We start from the raw sequence: 20,819 nt of genomic DNA, 5'->3' as shown, positions 1-20,819 counted from the left end.
AATCCCCCACTGCTACTGGGTTAAGAGGAAATGCTGTCTAAAGGAACACATATATTGCTAACAAAATAACAGATTTTTGGTAGTGGGGACTAATGATGGCGTATGCCACCTCTGCCTAGATATACTTCATGTTTTTGTGAGTCACCATAGTGATGGTTGCCAATTTCGATGGCTTTAAAATGGGCTTTAAAAAATTCCTAGCGAATAAGGTTATCAAATCAATGACTATTACTCATGATAGCTATATATTATGTCTAGTATCAGAGGCAATATGCCTGTCGCTGGGGAACATGAGCAGGAGGGTGCTATTGCACTACTTGTGGGTTTCTCACAGGTGCTGGATAGCCACTGTATGAATAGAACACTGGATTAGATGGACCCTTGAGGGCTCATCTACACCAAGCAGGATACTGCACTATGAAAGCAGTATATCAAAGGCAGGAGGCACACTGCTGCTTTATAGCGGTACTGAAGTGCACTGACAACTGTTGGGGCCCATGACACATATCATATACTGCTTTCATAGTGCTATATCCTGCTTGGTGTAGATGTGCCCTGGGCCCCAACAGTTGTCAGTGCGCTTCAGTAACACTATAAAGCAGTAGTGTGGCTCCTGCAGTGCATTTCAATACTGCTATAGAGCAGTAGCGTGGCTCCTGCCTTTTATATACTGCTTTCATGGTGCAATATCCTGCTTGGTGTAGATGAGCCCTTAGTCTGATCCAAGACAGCTCTTCTTACGTTAACTTAAAATTAGGCCATCCAAATTCCTTTGGCACTGTAGAATTTTAGTTGTGGAGTGTTCCTATTAACTGAATCATTTGTTTAATAAACTTCAAATGAGATCAGCATAGTGATGCATAGAATGTGTATCTGGGCCTTTATATCAATGGAAGCTGGTTCCCTTACATTATAGGAATTTGCTTAAATTTACTCAAGCTTTAAACGGAGGAGGTTTCATGCAAGACCCACTATGCAAGCAAGTAGAAATCTTTGTTCCAAATCCCCCAGTTGCAGGGGAAGATGTCATTCCAACAGGGTGGGTCCACCCAAAATGTCCTCTTGCGTCAATTTTGGGATTAAGTAATCCATTAAGATACATGGTTGGATTTTCCTGTGTTCTTCATGAAGCCATTTGTTATAAATATACATACTAACAGCACCAGCTGTTACTAAGTATTAAATGAAAGCTCAGCAAAAGAATCAGTAGTAGTAGAAATCAGTAAGAGTTAAGTTTACTCAAGACATCCATAAATGGAGAACAGTCAAAATGTAAAGTTCTCTAATTCAGCTAACTTGGTCATCCTCCATTCTTTACGCTTCTTTTCCTGCCTAAGTTTAAGAAAAACAACAGTTCCTATTTTCAGAAAATTGTGTTACTATCATGACTAAGCAGAAAATATTACAAATGTGCATTAAGCTGCTTGGCTTGGTCGAGCAGTTCCAGTTTTGCAATCGCTGAGAGGTGAACTTCATCAGGCCCGTCTGCTACACGCAAGGTCCGAATATAGGCAAACCTGCACAAGGGTCGAGAGAGATCAGTTCAAGATGGTTATGTCAGTTCAGTACCATAAAAGAGATACTAGGGTATCCTGCTTTAACTCTGCTCCTAATTATAGCAGTCTCCATTTCTCTTAATATATCAACAGCTGCTTCGTATGATGCAGGGGAGAATGGCCAAAGTTCCGCACTTTTAAGCCTCATTGCTTTCAATAGCATTTGTTAAACTCTTTCACTACTGTTGATAGGACTTAAAATGTGTAACTGGCAGGATCACACTATATATTTCTGTCCAACCACAAGTTGCTGGGCACGGTTATATGGATTTCTGGCTGGGACAAAGTTTTTGGACTTAAAAGGGCTACAAAAGTGTGTAAAACTGGAGCACTGTGGGAAATAAAAATGGCAGTTCTGGGAGTTGCCAATTTGGTTTCTCACAAAGCCCTGGAGCAGTGCCACACTAGAAACACGCATAATTAAGACGGCGGCAGCGGCTAGCTGTTGGTAATCCTGCTGGGGTGAACTAATGTTACAGATAGCCCAGAGGGGCCCTATTGTTAGAATTCAAGGAACGAAGTTGGGTGTGCAAGTTTGTGATCCTCCAAACAAAAGGTGGTTTGAATATTGTGGTCTGCCAAGAGTCCTTTTGCAGTTCCAGGCAACCAGCAAAAACAGGAAGTTTTGAGTCCGTAGCACAGAAGTGAACAACTTGTGACCCTTTAGATATTTTAGCCTGCAACTCCCACCAATCCTAGCCAGCATAACCAATAGCGAAGGATGATGGGAAGCTGTAGGCAAAAACATCTGGAGGGCCGTGAATTGTCCTAGTGCTTCGTGTATCAGCCTGTACCAATATCTTTTACTCACATTTGAGCCAATGGGAAGTCGTCAGAGAATCCAGCAGCTCCGCAAACTTGAATGGCACAATCGATCACTTTAAGGACTGCTCGGGGGGCCGCCACTTTGATCATAGCAACCTGTCAAGAGGAGTGCGGATTTTTAACGCTTTTTGTAGGAACAAAAGAACCCTTTCACAACAAGCAGAATTTTAATGCAGTGTAAATATGAAGCATCCCAGGTTTGCGAGTGGTTCTGTTGCTTGTGACCTGCCTAGGCCAGAGTGACCCTGGTGGGAAGCAACACATACAATAGCCCTCCACGAGGCCTTCTGTCTTGGGGGTGCTGATGCAGTTGAACGGTTAAGCTTCTACTTTGCTGATCTAAAGGTGCTTTCTAAAAAAAGAGTCAAGAATAATCCAAATCGTGGAACAAATCAAATCTAGTCCTTAAGAGCCAGCCCAAACATGAATGTTTAATAAGGCTTCCAAAGCATTCAAGTTTTATATTATAATTCTCCAGGAATTCCATAGTGAAGGACAACCAGAGCAAGCCCTGTATACAGTGTGGTAGAGCAGCTGGCTACAGTGTTCAAGCATCCCAACTCAGCCATGAAGTTCACGGGTAAGCCATGAAGTTTTCCAGTCTAACCTACTTCCCAGGGTTGGTGTAAGGATAAGATACATTGATGGTGGGGAGAACCATCTATGTTGCCTTGAGCATCGTTAAGGAAATGTTGATAAATATCCTTATTTCTTAAATTCTACTCACTTCCTTGACCATTTCTTTGGAGGTGCTGAACTGTAATGATCTACCATGTGTAGCCACGTTTCTGTGTTGTTGTTGTTGTTGTTAAAAAAAGTTATGACAATCAAAACTAGTTACGGGGTTGGATGCAGACTGTCCTACTTAGTGTAGTTGATCCAGACTTGGCCATACCCCTAAAATCAATGGGAGTTAAGTTCGTCATGACTACATTTACCAAAATATACCCTGGTTATTATGAAATATAATGGTGCCTTTTTCTTATCAGTAGGAATGGTGGAATTCCAATAGTTATGTACAGATCCCAACAAACTCTTCTCCCTTGTAAAAGTTTGTCCTGTTACCTCTTTTCTGGCCTCTTTGTTGCCCAGTGCATCTATTCTGCTGGCTGCTTTCAATGTAAGTAGCCTTGCTTGCTCAATAGCAATGCGGCATTCAGCAATCCAGTGAGTGACAACTTCCTGTAGAATCATAAGGACAACAACAACAACAAAAGGTTAGAAAAATAACCAGTTCTACTGCAACTCTCTCAGTGGTCTCAATGAAGATCAATACTTCCCAAAATCACAGATCTAAATCAGGACAGAACACATCTCTACATTTGTAAGGTGCAATGATGATGATGATGATGATAATTTAAAAAATCAAGTCCGTGAACGAATTTAACCAATCTACAATAAAACTAGCACTTTTTACTTTCGCTATGGGCAGTAGAAACTAAATTGCTCCTCTGGACAGCTAGCTTTTATTTTATTTTTTTACAGTTTCCTCTTCTATCAGACAGTTGTGTTCATAAGGGCTTGTAGATATTTGGAAAGGTAATCATATTACATATGGGAACACAGGAAGATGCCTTAGTTGAATGATGCAAAAGCGAGGGAGTATCCAAGATGGACCCCAAAATGGTGTGAAACATCTCAGGATGTTAGAACAAATAAATTCATTGTTCTAGCATCCCGAGGCATTTCAAAGCCTAATGGTCCATGCAGCCCCAAATCATCTCTTCTGATTGTGGTTCTCCAGGGCCTTCCCTTCACCTCCTACCTCATCTTTTCTTTTAATCAGAAGGTGCCAGGGATTGCACCTAGGATCTCCACTCATACTGTGTGGTGCTCTACTGAGCTAGGGTCACTGTGGTGGCCTCTGCTCAAAATCCCCACCCTTTCCCTAGTGAAGCTACTTCCATCTTTAAAGAAAATGGTCCCCAGGGCTTCATTACATCAACATTGATTTTACTGCATGTAATACTCAATGGGGTCTTACTTCTTCCACTGGTATGGAACATCCCTGGTGAAATTTTGGTAGTGGAAAGGGTGTCAAAGGTGGTGAGTTAGCCTTATTGTTCATCACATGATTGATCATTAGCACTTCCCTGGCACAGCAGACACTGGAGTAGTTCCTCTGAAACCATCCCGTATCCTTGCTTTTTGCCACTGCAACAACCATTTGGCCTTTGACAGATGTAGTGTATAATGCCGACTCCTCTCAAGGAATAGGGGGACTATTCTTGGATCAGCTACAGGTTAATGGGTTGCATCCAGATTTAGGCACAAGTGGACTTCCCCCTGCTCAACATGACATCCCCTCCAGGTCCCTAAAAACACTATACAAAAGGTAGCGGGGTACTGAATGGGGTAGGCTGTGGTGTGGTGCGGAGACAGGGGGAATCTCGACCCATTGGACAGAGGCACCTTCTGTGAGCAGAACACTACTCACAGAACATGGCAGTGCCCAATTTTAAGAGATAAACCCCTTCCCCAGCCCCCAGCCCACATACCACAGCGTACTCCATTCAGCAGGGCCCCCGACCTTCCAGGTAGGATTTTCAGAGAGATGGGGTGGGGGCTGTCATGGGGAGAGGAGGACAGGAAAGCATGCTTCCACCATCCCAGTTGTATACGTTGAAATCTGAATCCAACCCCAGTTATCTGAATGATTTATTTATTTACAATATTTATATACCAATCCCCATTCAAGAATTTCAGAGTGGTAGACAAATTGAATAAAAGAATAAGAACAGACTAAAATCACATTAAAATTACATTTTTAAAGACACAACCAATGGGCCTATCCAAATCCCTAGGTTCATATAGTCACACATGCACCCCAAAATTGGGAAGGCTCTGGTGCAGAGGGTTGAGGGGGAAGGAGGCATGCCCCAAAATTGGGTGGCGGCATCTTCTGTGAGTGGAGCTCTGAACTATGGGTCTACCCAAGTCTCCAGCTTTATAGCCTGCCCTATTCAAGTGTGACACATAGAGTACAAGTTTATATTGTTCCCAGCTTCTTAGGGGGCATTGCCTAATACATAAACATCAGACTTTCTAGTGTGCTATTGAAGCCCAGCTATCAGGATCCGATACAACTTTGAGCTAGAAAAAGGGAGTCATGCGCACAAGAGGGCCTTCAGCATGAGAGAGACGGTAAACTCACGTGATGGTACAGCTTCTTCCCAAATGTCACCCGCTGGGCTGAACGCTCACACAGGATTCGTAGCGCCGTTTCTGCTGCTCCTATTGACCTCATGCAGTGGTGGATACGGCCCGGGCCAAGTCTTCCTTGAGCAATTTCAAATCCTCTTCCTTCTCCTGCATTACGAAACGAGAAAGGTTTTGCCTGTGCACTAATAGGGTAGCATTGGATAGCCAGCATAATACCATGGACAGAGCATGGGGATTTCACTGGAGAGGCACTGGAACGTCAAAAGTAGGGTGACCATATGAAAAGGAGGACCGGGCTCCTGTATCTTTAACAGTTGTATTGAAAAGGGAATTTCAGCAGGTGTCATTTATATATATGGAGAACCTGGTGAAATTCCCTCTTCATCACAACAGTGAAAGCTGCAGGTGCCCTGCACTCTTTTAAATCTGGTCACTCTAGTATAGCTACTGCAGCTTTAACTGTTGTGATGAAGAGGGAATTTCACCAGGTTCTCCACATATACAAATGACCCCTGCTGAAATTCCCTTTTCCGTGCAACTGTTAAAGATACAGGAGCCCTGTCCTCCTTTTCATATGCTCACCCTAGTCAAAAGCATGGCTGGCTGGGGAATGCCAGGTCTTGTAGGATCTTTTTCTGTCTAAACGTGCATATAGGATCGCACCATCAGATTGAGTGGGCCACATTCCACCCTCCAGATGTTTTGGCCTACAAATCCCGTCACCTCTCACCATTGGCTAAGCTGGCTTGGGCTGATGGGAAGTGCAGGCCAAAACATCTGGAAGGCCACAAGTTCCCCACTCCAACTTGGACATTCCAGGGGCTGAAGCTGGGATCTTCTGCATGCAACACTTTACAGGGGTATCTTGTAGGGGTCTACTCAGAAGTAACCCTCATTGCGATCAAGTAGGTCTTACTTCTCCTACCCCGGTAATTTTGTTGCAAGCCTCGCTGAATTCATTGGGCTTACTTCTGAGTAGACACATACAAGAGTGTGCTATAAGCCTATTCTGTAGGCACTGGTCCCTGTGGGAGAAGCGCTTGCCCCTCCGGCCAAAGAACTGCACTTCTTGATACATCAAGAGGTCGTGCCAAACAGCTGTGCTGCTCAGCTGCAGCTCTAGCTTCCAAGCGTTGCAATTCCTGCACTTCAGGAATTGGCACAGTGTAAGGAGAAGAGAGTGTAGAATGCCAAGGGAGTCAAAAAACCGCAAAATATAGACCAGCCATATACTAGGATTACAACTCCTGCTGTTGATGTTACATGTGGATTTCTCTCTTCCCCACCCAGAAAAGAAGAAACAGTAGAAGCATGTTTGAAATAACTGTTCACTTCATCCATTTTTAACGGTAGGCATGTATCAGCATCATGAACCAAGATTTCTATTTAGTCATGTAAAGCCACAACCAGAAGAGGGCTCCGTTGCCTTTCCATGCCACCAAAGATATCAAATACTGAGTCCCCATAGAACTGAAAGGGTGGCACCGGTAAAGCTCTTCCTCCCACACAACTATAGAAGCTGTGGCAGAGCTGTCCTAAGGCCCTTTGCTGCCTGAGGCAAAGGACAAGATGGCGCCCTCCCCGCATGTCACCTACAGAAGTAGAACTGGATTGGCAGTTGAATTTTACTTCAACATCAGGGAGAAAACAGTGACCTCCACCACATGTGAATGCAGCAGGCTAGTTTAGAGGGTGTAGGACAGGCCACGTGGTACACACAGCTCTGCCCTCCAACAGAGGGGAGGGGCTGGAGGACTCAGCTGTAATGGCTGGGGGAGGAAGCAGCTGCTGCCCCTCAGTATCTAACACCTGAGAAGATTGCCTCACACTGCCTAATGGTAGGGCCAGCACTATGTAATCCTAGGTGTTTGTAGGGCTCCCTTGGTACTGTTGGAGGAATGCTGAGACTCACCAAGTATTAAATTTGAGGCAGGCACTCGGACATCATTAAAATGCACTTCAAAATGTCCACCATGAAAATAATCTAGAGCCATGAAAAAGAACAAAGGCAATTGTTACCTGAAACAAACTGCTAGCATCAATCGTTATAAAAAGTAGAGAATCTGGGCCATCAGTGATTCATTCTCTCTATGTACAGGGGGTAAGATTAAGGCTTAGTGATGCTTAGAGTAGACCCACTGAAATCAGTGTGAGTCCATCATGCCTAACTTTAGCTCCATTTATTTCAATGGGTCTACTCTAAGCATGACTAAGTCTGAATCCAACCCAGGATGCACAGTATAGCAAAAGATAGAGTTGTATCTAATGTTGCTCCTACTTAGAGGAGACCTATTGAAATGAATGGGGCTGAAGTTAGATACAACCCCCAGATTGGGATAAAAAACTATGTTGATTGCCATCTTATGGGAAAACAAAGAAGGCATAGTAAAAATAACAGAGCTCTGATTTTTTAAATTAGTTTTTGACTTTAGGATTGCAATCTGCATTGTTTTCTCTTTTTTCACTTTCTATCCTTCCCCGTACACACAACCTCCCCCTTTCTCCCCACTTAGCAGGTTGCCAGAGGAGGGACAAATTTGACTGCCAGAGGTCTGATCACTTGCAGAGGACTTTTTAAATGGGGCTGAGGACCATCCCTGGATTAGGGCAACCACAGGAAGTCACCCCTACAATAAACTGGCTTCCTCTCAGATTGCTAGAACTGATGTTACTGGCTTGCCTAGTTAACACTGTAGAACACAGGCCTGCGCATCCAGGGTTTAAAGGTACTCACTGTCTAGATGTACACAGATATTATACAGACACCTAAGAATCTGACCGGTTCTATTTAATGGAAGCTTTGATGTTGGGGTTGACAAGTGCATGATGGGTAGCGATATATAATAGCTACCACTAGAGGTGGCCATTTTGGGTTTTTTTTAAAAAAAATACAGGGCAAACAGGCACAGTCAAAGTTCAGGGTTGGGCTGGAACCTGGCAAGTCAAGGCACAGGGCCAGTAACGGAAGTGTTGCTTGGGCCAGCTCTGAAACGTATGAGCCTTTTAAAGCTCAGACAGGAGAGAAGCTGTCTGGCTGCACTTCTAACGGATCAGGCCAGTCAAATAATGCACGTTCAGCAACCCGACTTACCAAAGTATCCAAAGACTGAAAGAGGCCTTATTAGCTGGATTCCTGGCGTATCCATCGGCACAATGATCATACTGTGCTGTTTGTATCTAATCAAAATAAAACTGGTAAGTGATGCTGAATCTTAAGTCTCTGAAGTACTGCTGCCGTCAAAAGAGACGTTCCACAAAAGGAAAGGCTCTGCTGGCTTAAGCCCAATTTGGGGGATCCCCCCCATACCACCCCTCACCCCAATCAGCAGGGTCTCCTGACTGTCCATGTAGCTGGGAGGGGCTGCTGTGGGAAGGAAGGGGTGAGGAAGTCCACTTCCATCTGTGCAGTTGATCCAGCATAAATCTGGATCCAACCCCCTTGCAGGTCTTCTGTTCCTCTAGCCCAGCCTTCCTCAACCTGGGGCGCTCCAGATGTGTTGGACTGCATCTCCCAGAATGCCCCAGCCAGCTGGCTGGGGCATTCTGGGAGTTGTAGTCCAACACATCTGGAGCGCCCCAGGTTGAGGAAGGCTGCTCTAGCCCCACGGTGGGTGCCCCACAGTTTTAAAACCATTGCTCTAAAACCACTATAAGAAAATAACAGGATGCCTGTGCTCCTAAGTTGGGTGATGTAGCGTGGCAATTGGACACCTTACAAGGCCTACAGCTTGCACTGATATCACTGGTCAGATATGACTGGGGTAGAAAGTCATTTTATGGCAAACTACATTGAGTAAGGGTTCTTTCTTGCTCTGTACACTTTGCATTGGGGGTTCAAATACACGTTTAACATACTTTGCTTCTTACCTGGATGCAGAGGTATTTTTATCTTTGGCCATCACAATAGCAAATTTGCAATTTGGATTGCCGGCTCCTAAAAGGTGAGCACAAATGAGATGTCTCAGTAAACAGTTCTAGGATTGGGCTAGAAGGCTGAAATACTAATCACTCTTATTTGGCAAACAATGACGTTAATCAATAGAACTTGCTTCTCTCGTTAAAAAGAGCAGGTGATGTGAAAAACAATGGGTTGGATTCAGACTTATTCAGATTTGGCAAAGACTCCCTGAACTCTTAAGTCCCATCAATTTCAATGGGTACCAAGTATGACTAAGTCAGGATCCAGCCCCCGCCTATACGACAACGGGATTGCTCATTAAATATAAACCCGAATTTTCGTTGATTCAAATCTAGGTAAAGAGCGTCACACTGCAGCAGCAACAGCGATTTATTTCCTTATTTTTTTTATAGTGCAGTTATTAATGCGTACGTGCGCATTATCGCATATACGATTATCTAGAGTACAGCCGAACAAAGCTATAAATCGTATCTGCAGAGCTCAGCAGATTCATAGAAGAGGAAATGTGAGTGGGCAAAGGAACGAGGCAGCAGAGGAGGATGCAAGCAGGGCTGAACTGCCTGTTCACCCCTCTTTGTTTTCATTTTCATTTTATTAGAAAGTAAGCCTATGCGGCAGGGTTTTGCTATTTTATTGTTTTACTCTGTACAGCACCATGTACAATGATGGTGCTATATAAATAAATAATAATAATAATTTAAAAAGTTGTATCTGCCCATTCCTCATATAGGACAAAAAGCAAGTGGGGAACAGAATGAGGCAGCAGGGGAGGATGCGAGCAGGGGACTGAACATGTCTCCTATCTCTCGCTGCTCGTTCACCCCTCTTTGTTTTCATTTTAAAAGCACCATCTTAATTCAACATCAAAATGGCGAGAAGGTCCTACCCTCAAAGCTCCGCCCACATGTCAAAATGCAATTTAACTCCCCCAAAGATACATAACCATAACGCAGTGCAAACTCGGATGTGATCTAAAAGTCACGGTAAATCGCAAATGAGAATATGCATGTTATCGCATAAAAAACCCGGCGCAATGGCGAATGGATGGCTGCATCATGTGTCCTGAAACGCGAATATGCGCATTTAGGTCAGGGCAAACAAGCCGTATAGACAAGCCCCCAGTCTCTCTTCCTGAAAACCAAGAGACCAGCTACCAATCAGTAGATGATACTAGGGGAGATGGACAAATAGCCTAATCTGGTGTTCAGCTGCTTCTTGCTAAGTCTGATAGCCAGCAGATCGTCACCCAGCACTGAATCACAGAGCAGCCAAAGCTGGAGAATTCAAATTTAAATGGGTTTGATTGACTTGCCGTCAGAACTGGCCACTGGCACACTGGAAACCTGATACACCTTTAAAGTACAAATTTGAGTCATGCATGCAATTATTGACAGTCTATATGGGGACGTTTGATGCTTGTCTACATGGGTGCTTTACCCCGCAGTAGCTTCAGAGTGGCAGCAGGTGATCTACATGACACAGCCGCCACTCTGAAGGGATCCAGGGGAAAAGCCCCAAAGCTCCACTCTAAAAAAGTTGGCGCTTACCCCGACTTTATTAGCTTGGAGCAAAGCTCCATGCCTCTGTGGACCCTTGTTCAATAAAGTAAAAAATATATTAAAGGGGGGGTTAGATAGTTTGCAACGGAGGGAGTACCCCCATTCCTCCCCCCTTGTTCCCCCCATTTAGCTGTAAATGTGTCCCTTCGCATTTACAGCCTAAAGAGGCTGAAAAGTGACAGTCTTGTTTAATAACATGCTAGGACTCATTGTTAATTTTGGGGATTACTTGGGCTTGTTCACTGCTTTCAGGCCCCACGGCCCACAAGTTGGGAGAGATTTCTAGAACTGGATCAGTTCCCCTGTGCCTACTCTAGAGTAAAAATAAAAGTTATAGCTCCTAGACACAGATTTAAAGTAATATCTGTTTGGCCTTCTTTCACATAATTTTACAGAAGGTTCAGCTGACAATGTAAGCATGTCATGTTTTCCCACTGCTTCTTCACACTTTTTTCCTTTCAGGAAAAATCTGCCAAGGATGAAAAGATGGAATAGTTGCACAATGTCTTTCAATTGCAAGGGTGGGCAGAAGAAAGATTTCCAGAAGCTTTGGACTTCAATTTCTGGAAACCCTTGCCAATATGGCCAATAGAGCCAGTGTGGTGTAGTGGCTAGAGTGTCGGATCGGGACTCGGGAGATCCAGGTTCTAGTCCCCACTCAGCCAAGGAAGCTCTCTGGGTGACTTTGGGCCAGTCACAGACTCTCAGCCCAACCTACCTCACAGTGTTGTTGTTATGAGGATAGAAATGGAGAGGATTATTATGTATGGCACTTTGGGTTCCTTGGAGGAAAAAATGGTGGGATATAAATGTAATAAATCAATAAATAATAAATAAATAATAGTCACGAATGCTGGGAGTTGAAGGTCCAAATATGTGGAGATTTACTTTTTGTCCATCCCTATGTGAAGGAGCCCTCTGTTTTGGATCACCCAGTGACTTGCATCAGCCACTGTGGCCATGTGAAGAATAGTATAGGCTAAATCTCCCCCAACTTGTGGGCCGTGGAGCCTGAAAGCACTGAACAATAGGGGTGTGCACGGACCCCCCAATCCGCTTCGTGGCCTGATCCGGAAAATCCAGATCGGGCCCAATCCGCTTCGCGCCGCTCTGCCCGTCTCCCGCTCCGCTCCGCGGAGCAAGATCCGGCTTCACCGCCGTCACTATATTGATGGCGCCACCGCCAGAGAAACCACCCACCCACTCCGCCCCCTTACCTTCCTCCGTTGCGGGATTCAATTGAGGCCCCGGTTGAAGCCGGAAGAGGCCTCGGCCTTCACTTCCAGCTTCAACCGGGACCTCAATTAAAGCCCGCAACGGAGGAAGGTAAGCATCCCTCCTCCCTGCTCCCTTACCTGGTGCTGCCGCCACCGCCGCCGCATGGATGGCGGCGCCGGCAGCGCCAGATTAGTCCCCCTCCCTCCCACTTACCTTCAGGCGAAGCTCCGGATTGAGGCGATCCTCTTCGCCTCGATCCGCCGGCCCCCCAATCCTCTTCGCCTCCGCCTTAAGGGTAGGCGAAGCCCCCCGCTCCGATCCTGCTTCTCCGGTTCGAGGAGAAGGGGAGCACATCCCTACTGAACAAGCCCAAGTAATCCCTAAAATTAACAACAAGTCCTAGCATGTTATTAAACAAGACTGTCACTTTTCAGCCTCTTTAGGTCTGAGTTTATTTTTATTTATTTAAAAATGTGTAAAAAAAAACAAACCTGCTCCAAATCAAATGTTCCAAGACTGCTTACACCAGGTACATCAAGGACGTAAAAGACAAAATACACACAAGGTAGGTACAAAATTAAAAGCAAGCGGTTCAGGATTGAAATACTTTTCGAAAGCCTGGAAAAGAATTTAGAAAAAGGTTCAAAAAGAGAACCAGGTAGATGCTGAGCGAGCTTCCTCGGGGGGGGGGGGGAGAACTCCACTAATGGGGTGCTGCTACCAGCAAGAAAGCCCTTTTCCAGGTCTGCAGAGCAACCCAAAGGAGAGGCTGAAAAGATGACCTTGGTCAATGGTTTAACAGGAGAGATGGCTACGTTTAAATCAAGTCGAATCAAAACCCTGGGCAACAATCTAAGTGCTCAATCCTGTGCATATTTAAACAGAAAAAAGTCATAGAATCATAGAATTGTTCAGTTGGGAGGGACCACAAGGATCACCTAGTCCAACCCCCCACAATGTGTAGGAAAACCAATTAAACCATCCATGAGAGGTGGCTGTCCAGCCTCTTCTTAAAAACCTCCAGAGATGGAAAACCCACAATCTCCGTAGGTAGACTGTTCCACTGTTGTATGGATCTTACCCACAGCCAGAATGCTGCAGATGTAGGAGTTTTTTCTATCTAAACATGCATAGGATTGTGCCCTAAGTGTATTATGTGCACCATTTTTTTTTTAAAAAAACTTTAGGCTCAATCGGTGAAGCTGATACATTTGATTTCTCTGCTAAATCAATGAGAGTTACAGGTGCTTCATTCGGGTGAGATTGTGCCCCTTATTTTTAATCCTACTCTGAATGCTGTAAGAGAAGTTCTTTCTAGGACAGCCTTTCTCAACCTGGGGCACTCCAGATGTGTTGGACTGCATCTCCCAGAATGCCCCAGCCAGCTGGGGCATTCTGGGAGTTGTAGTCCAACACATCTGGAGCACCCCAGGTTGAGAAAGGCTGTTCTAGGAGAAGCCGGATGTGGACTAAAATATGCTCACAGCACTGACGGAACTTCTACCTCGTTCCTATGTGCACTGCTTAAGCTTAAGAGGTGGGCGTTCTACACCACTAACTGATTTTCCAAGGACGTTTTTGCTCATCAGGTTAAAGGCAAGGCTGGAGCAAGAAATAGAGCCTTCCTGTGCCTCAGATGTAACAGCTGATTTCCAGGAAAGCACAACCACTGCTGACATGCGACAGCTTAAAGAAAAATACGCTGGAAATAAAGGCGTGGTGCTGGAAGGGAAACAAAAATCCTGAGTCAGACCAAAAAAAGCAACATTCCACCAGCAGACATCAAAACTGCAGCTCCTGCTACTAGAAAGGAGGAACAGGTCAGTTTTTAATTTTTATTTAGATACTTATCAAGCTTACCCAAAATTGGAAAGAGGATGGGCATTTATTGGTGTGCATTTTATTTATTTTGTAACTGAGGCCTTAGCTAGACCTAAGGTTTATCCTGGGATCGTCCCAGGGTCATCCCTGCCTGCTCCTGGGATCCCCTGTGTGTCATTACATGATCAGGGATGAGCCCGGGATAAACCTTAGGTCTAGCTAAGGCCTTTGTAGTACAATGCCCACCACGCCTGTGGGACATAGGAATTTGCCTTGTATGAGCTGACTCTGACCGTCGGTCCAACTAGCTCCGTATTGTCTATCCCAGCCTTCCCTAATCCTGGTGCCTCCCAGAGCTATTAGACTACAACTCCCAGAATCCTCCAACCACTTGTGGAGGGCACTATGTTGGGGAGGGCTAGTCTACCCTGACTGGTGGCAGCTTTCTAGGTTTCTTTCAGACATTGGAAACGAAGATGGTGCTAGAGGCTGACACTTCACTCTGCAGTATGCAAGCCTCCCAGTTTTTTAAAAAAAAATTCTAAGAAATCTCAAAAAATAAAATAAAATGAACAGTTAAAAATCAAAAAATCAAAATCAAGCGGAGGAGCCAAGTGGATGCCCAGAGAGGTGTTCGCGGCACAGTGGCACCACGTTGGAGACCCCAGCCACAATACATTGACTGGTGGGCTACATTTGGTGGGGTACAGACGTACACCTTCATTCTGAAATTGCAGGTCTGGGATCCTAAGAGATAAGTTATTATGTATGTAGCCCTGAGAGCTTTGGCTATAGGGTGACTCATAAAATGATGATGATGATGATGATGATGATGATGATGATGATGATGATGATGAAGTCATAGCATTAATTGCTTCAGCCCACAGAGAGGGGGTATTGCCAATTTCCCCTTTTGGTAGAATCCTCCTCTTGCTTCCTGGAAGGCTTTTCCAGACTTATTTTTGTGATGTTGTTTTTAGTGGCATGCTGCTTTTCTGCCATAAATAGCACAAGGGCATGTTAACCACAAGTCATTAAAAACATCATATTCAAAACTTAGACAGCAGGAAGAAACAGATCGCACAACATCGTGGTTAAAAATATATATTAAAAAAACTTCTGGGGTGGCTTTTTGAGGGAGAATTGATGTGGGGAGAGGGGGGTGGAGGCTGGAAAATCTCTGTGCATGTACACATCCTAAATCAGATCCTGGCCTTTGGCTTTAGGAGAAATGGAAATTTTGGTCAATGAAAAGTCCAACTGACAATAATTAGACAGATGCTGAAGATTAGATGCACAATGGAATTCCAAAGCTGCAGCAATGCAGTAGTCACTGATTCCCAAGAAAGGAGTTTCTCACACCAGTCTGCCCATATGCAGCCGCAAGAAACGGAACAGCCAGGAAACGGCACTGGTGCTCAGCCAACCTGGCTTAAATTAGTTCCTTGGACCAGGAGACTCATTTAAGAGTTTCAGGGAGAAAACATTGATAGTGAGCTATCATTTAGGCATTCCTGCCATATCTGGCTCAGTACAATGAACTAAGGTTAGGATTGCTTAGTGGCTATTAATAGCCTCATCTTAACCACACTTGCACCCAGATAACAAACACACTTATTTGGAAGTAGATTCCAGTGGGAGTGGTGAGGCTTCTTCTCTCCACATAGCTGCTTAGCATTAGAGTCAGACACATGGCTGCCACCAAAAACAGCAGTCATGAGTCTACTCCCCACCCCCTTCCATTTAACATAATTGGATGCTATAGGCGGTGGGGTGCAGGAAAACCTGGGGGCTGTCTGTACGTGGCCAGAGCCCCGCAGTGGTTGTGAACCTGTCTTCCACCAGGATCGCCCGCTGGATTGGCTCCGGAGCGAGGTCAGATGGCAGAAGAGCCGTACTGGCCTCACTCCCACTGAAACTGTCAGGGTCTTCCCCACTTTTTCAAAGTGGCTGTGAAGCTGCATCAGTTATGTGACATGTCCTGGTGGAAGGCGACCAGCGATTGGTCACCAGAAACCAGGAAGAGATCAGAGGGAGTCTCCAATACCCAGATGGCCACCAGAAATCCCACTTTCCCTCCTTGACATCGGGATTTCCAGGCGCCACCCCAGGTAAGGGAAAACGTAGGTTTGGGGGGAAGGTGGCGCCAACTTGGCACCGTGAAGACAACCCCCTGGACTGTTATGTTAAGGACAGGGGTGGTGGGAGGAACCAGATATGCGACAAGAGCTGTCCAGGGGGCAGGTGCGATGTTAGGGGTCCTGCTGCTATTCCCTACAAGGACCCAGATGTGCATGGGACTCTGGTGAGCAATGTGGTAGGAGCAGGGCAGAGGCCAACAGTATGCACAGGAGCTGACATGTGGGGCCCCATCCTTCGTGGGGCACCAGGGCCAATTGCCCAAGTTGCCCCTCCCCTAGGCAGCTCTGTACCCAGCTGCCCTTTTTTGTGGTTTGCCATATATTTATTGTAATGTCTAGTTTAGCCTTACATGCAGATTAGTTCCATTGAAGCCTCCCCAGAGAGGTCCGCCTGGCGCCTACACTGTTCTCTTTTCATCGCCAACCTAAAGACCTTTTTATTCTCTCAGTATTTTAACACTTAATTTTAACTTAAATTTAAATTTTACTGTTCTAACTCTGTATTTTAATCTTATATCAATTTTGCTGCGTGGTTCTTATCCTGGTTGTGCTTTTTATACTGTATCTTGTATTTGTGCTTTTAACCTGTTGGTTGTTTTATTATGGTTTTAATTTTTGTGAACCGCCCAGAGAGCTTCGGCTATTGGGCGGTATAAAAATGTAATAAATAAATAAATAAATACGGTACATACTCAACATTTTTAATTTTAAAATAGAGACTGGTGGGAATTTTGTTCCATTTCGGTTTTGATAAGAATTGACCAAAAATCATGACATTCCCCATATTTGGGATAAAAAAGCACTTGAGATTTTTTATTTTTTTAAAACTAAATGCAGGAGAAACTGAAACCGACAAATTTGTCCATCCAGACCCAGGGCTTTGAGTGCTTTGCTCTTAAAAAATCTGGGTTTGGATCCCTGGTTGGTCTGCCATGTTTGTGATGTCAAATTGGGCTTGCCACCTTTTTTTTTCTGACAAGCTCCTAATCTTTGACACCTCCATGGCAGGCAGGTACTTCCAGGGCCGGTGCTACCATAGAGACCACTCAGGCGGCCGCCTAGAGCGCCAAGGTAAGGGGGCGCCGAACACCACACCCGGAAGCCGCTCTCCCACAGCGGCTCTGAGAGGGTGGCTTCCAAAGCCACCCGCCCCAGCGTCCTGGCTTCACTTCAGCTGGGCACCCACCCAGCCGAAGCGAAGCCACGCCCACCCACTCCAGCATCCTGGCTTCACTTCGGCTGGGTGGGTGCCCAGCCGAAGTGAAGCCAGAATGCTGGGGGAGGGGCAGGCGGGCGGCTTCGGAACAGTGCTCCTGGAAGTCGCTCTCCCAGAGCAGCTTCCGGCAGGGCACGCCATTCCAAAGCTGACCACCACCACCACCGCAGCGTCTTGGCTTCGCTTCGGCTGGGCGGGCGAGATGGCGCCCTGTGCCTAGGTACGCTGGGGTGGGGGTGGGGGGTGAAAGCAGCTCACCTGCCTAGGGCGCAAAATAGTCTGGCTGGGTACTTCGTGGTCTTCCCTATGAGGACAGCTGCATCTACTGGATTTGGTTAGTGCAGATGGGAGGGAATTTTGATTCGTCCATTTTTTATCAGAACTTACAAAAAATAAATAAATGCAAACTTCATATTCGGGAGAGAAAGATCTTTTGATTTAAAACCACTGAATGTGGGAGAAAGCAAAATGGTCAGATTCGCCCATCCCTGGTTTAAAGACTTTTGATTCAAATATTGAAAGGAAGAACTTATCCTGTATTAGAAAACATGGTGACAAATGTCCAAGATGCAAATAACTTCTTGTTATCTTCCGTCAGCTTCTTCCATGGAGTCCTACATAAACTCTTCAGAAGACTACTACTACTACTACCGTGATGACTTTAATGCTACTGTTGACTACACTTTATTTGAAATGTTGTGCATCAAAGAAGAGGTAAGAACTTTCAACAAGTCGTTCCTACCAGCATTTTACTCGATTGTCTTCCTTGTTGGGCTTGCTGGGAATTCCCTCGTGGTGGCAATTTACGCCTACTTCAAAAAACTGAGGACCAGAACAGATGTATACATCATGAATTTGGCAATTGCCGATTTGTTACTGCTTTTCACTCTTCCGTTCTGGGCGGCAAATGCTGTACACGGATGGGTGATGGGTATCCCCTTGTGCAAAATCACCTCCGCTATGTACACCATGACCTTCAGCGCTAGCATGCAGTTCCTGGCCTGCATCAGCGTCGACCGATACAAGGCCGTCGTCAAATCCCAAGGCCAGCAAGGCGTTATGAAGCAATGCAGCAAAACGTGTTCCTTTGTCTGGATGGCTGCCATTTTGCTTTGCATTCCCGATCTAATTTTTAACACGGTCAAGGAGCATCATAACAGATTTGCCTGCCTTTACACATTTCCCGAGAGCTTAGGGAAAATCATTAAAGTCACCCTCGAAATCATGGAAACGTTCCTGAGTTTTGTGCTGCCCTTCTTCGTCATGCTGGTTTGCTACACTGGAGTGGCCAGAGCTCTCATCGGGAGCCCCAGTGTTAAAAAATACAAGCCTCTGAAAGTCCTCGCTGCAATCATTTTGGCCTTTATCATCACCCAACTGCCTTACAACGTCATCAAGGTTTGGAGAGCCATAGAGATCATCCAGCCCCTGGTGAAGGACTGCCACGTCAGCAAAGCCGTTGATGTTGCATTGCAGGTAACCAACAGCTTCGCCTTGTTTCACAGCTGCCTCAACCCCATCCTGTATTTCTTTATGGGGGCCTCTTTCAGAATGCATATGGTCAAAATAGCAAAACGTTATGGCTACTGGAGAAGACAACAGAGCACAGCACCTGAAGAGATTTGTATGGACCATGAAGACACAGCAGGACAAACAAGTAGTTTTAGTATTTAGAAAGTCGGAGGAAGAGAGCTATTAGCCTCCAGTAGAGGCTGGCTGCAATGTGGGCAGGACAGTGAATTCGCTCAAGGTTTCAGTCAGAACCATGGACAGCTCTTTTAGACTTCTGACTGAAACCCGGAGCGAATTCTTTGCCCACTGACATTGGAGTCACCAGCCTCCACTGTTATCCTCAGTTAACGCTAGCTGCTCAGTGTATAGTTGCTCTGGACTGATACTGGCTATCCGAAAGGACTTGCAAATTGACAGAGAACTGTATGTTGACTATAGTTGCTTTAACTATCAGGTCTAGGAAGGTGAAGGCGATAGCCGGGACAATCTGATCCACAGCCGCTTCAAGCGTGGGGCACCTTTTTCAGTATTGTTTTATAATGCAATATAGTCTGTTTTATCTGGTTTAATCATCTATGACTATAGGAAATACTTCGTCTTATTTCTCGCAATTACCACTTCACATAAGACTTTTAGGCTGCAATGCTATACCCACTTACTTGGGAATAAGCCTCATTGAACTCAGTGGGTAGTGTCTAATGGCACTTTAGCACTAGTGCCAATGACGTCGCACTGGTGTAAACCAAGGCTTGCACGACGCAACTGGCACTTTCTAGGGCAACGGGGGAAAGTGGCTATTTGCTGCCGAACGTCAGCGTCATCGGCAAGATTCTGTGGTAAATCCCCACGTTGTCGCTAGCACTGAGGCACAGTGGGATAATACCCATTGGGACTTGTTCTCGAGTGGACATGGATATAGGCCTGTGCTGCTAATGAAAGGTGCAAATGAGGAGGCAAAATGAGTGACATAATGAAAGCGGGGAGGTGGTTGATGAGAAGCGCTCAAGAGGTGTTCTCCTCAGGGCCTGCATTTTTATTGGGAAGCCTGGATGAGGAGAGAGGGTGGTGATGGTTTGGATCTATATGAGGGGACCGTGGGGAAGGAGCTGGTGCACTGGGAAAAGGAAGGAGGCCTACTGAAGCCTGGATTGTTTCCTGAACCAAAAACTTGGTTGATACTGCTGTGACTGCGTGTATGTGTCCGCATCCCCAGCCTCACCCCCGCTTCTTTCTCTGTCTCCGCTTGGAATATATGAGAGTGTTTGTCCTTAGGCAATGGAATGTAAAAGGAGATAAATTAGCTGGCAGGCTTGGCCTTGTCTGGACTATAAAACAAAGGAAACAGTGCGAAAAACTAACAAGGCCGGATGACTCCCTACCGCTTGTAAAGACTTAGGCCTGCGTATTTTCCCTTCAATAAGGGCACCAGGTCATGTTAGTTCCCCTACCAAAAACAAACCCAAAGAATGTGTCTCTGAGAGGGTCCCTACATTAGCAGTGTGTGTGTGGAAAGCCTGCTTACCACAAGTCCCCATCCTGGATGTTTTTGCATTCAAAACGGGCTACTTCAAACAGTGGCAAACAGCGACCATGTGATTTTTCATTGGAAAGGGAATGTGATTGAAAAGAATAGGCTCTAGTAACAGAGTGTCATTTGTGGCGGAATAAAAATCCATCATAAATAAGTAGTGGATTTAATGTGTGTTAAAATAAAACAGGATGGCCGGGGGTGGGGAGCGACGGGAGACGTCCTGTTTGCTTACAACGTCGTGAAATTGACCCACAAACTTCCGGAAGTGGCCAGTCACACACGTGCTATAAATTTCTCGTTTAGAGATCCTCCGAAAACAGATGCTTCCTGTGGCAAAATCTTCCTTGTTTTATTCAGGA

At 45.5% G+C, this 20,819-nt stretch overlaps 2 protein-coding genes across 2 annotated transcripts in view; one reads left to right on the top strand and one right to left on the bottom strand.

Annotated features, from left to right (window-relative positions):
• Positions 1-1,219: 1,219 nt before the first annotated feature.
• ACAD11 (acyl-CoA dehydrogenase family member 11) overlaps positions 1,220-20,819 on the bottom strand; it is a 48,131-nt gene continuing 28,531 nt past the window's right edge. Inside the window, exons 14-20 of the mRNA XM_063124601.1 lie at positions 9,411-9,477; positions 8,635-8,720; positions 7,456-7,527; positions 5,536-5,690; positions 3,447-3,563; positions 2,368-2,477; positions 1,220-1,517 (exon numbers count right to left, since the gene is read on the bottom strand). Of these exons, the coding sequence (XP_062980671.1) occupies positions 1,403-1,517; positions 2,368-2,477; positions 3,447-3,563; positions 5,536-5,690; positions 7,456-7,527; positions 8,635-8,720; positions 9,411-9,477 (722 nt within the window). The 3' untranslated portion in view covers positions 1,220-1,402. The remainder of the gene's footprint in view (positions 1,518-2,367; positions 2,478-3,446; positions 3,564-5,535; positions 5,691-7,455; positions 7,528-8,634; positions 8,721-9,410; positions 9,478-20,819) is intronic.
• ACKR4 (atypical chemokine receptor 4) lies at positions 14,014-19,206 on the top strand. The gene is made up of 2 exons (XM_063124754.1): positions 14,014-14,059; positions 18,016-19,206. Exon 2 carries the CDS (start codon positions 18,024-18,026, stop codon positions 19,089-19,091), a length of 1,068 nt encoding a protein of 355 aa, XP_062980824.1. The 5' UTR covers positions 14,014-14,059; positions 18,016-18,023; the 3' UTR covers positions 19,092-19,206.

This window comes from Elgaria multicarinata, chromosome 1 (genome assembly GCF_023053635.1).
Source record: "Elgaria multicarinata webbii isolate HBS135686 ecotype San Diego chromosome 1, rElgMul1.1.pri, whole genome shotgun sequence".
Classification (NCBI taxonomy): Eukaryota; Metazoa; Chordata; class Lepidosauria; order Squamata; family Anguidae; genus Elgaria; species Elgaria multicarinata.
Note: the sequence above shows the minus strand (reverse complement) of the source record. Positions and strands in the feature narration are given on the sequence as shown.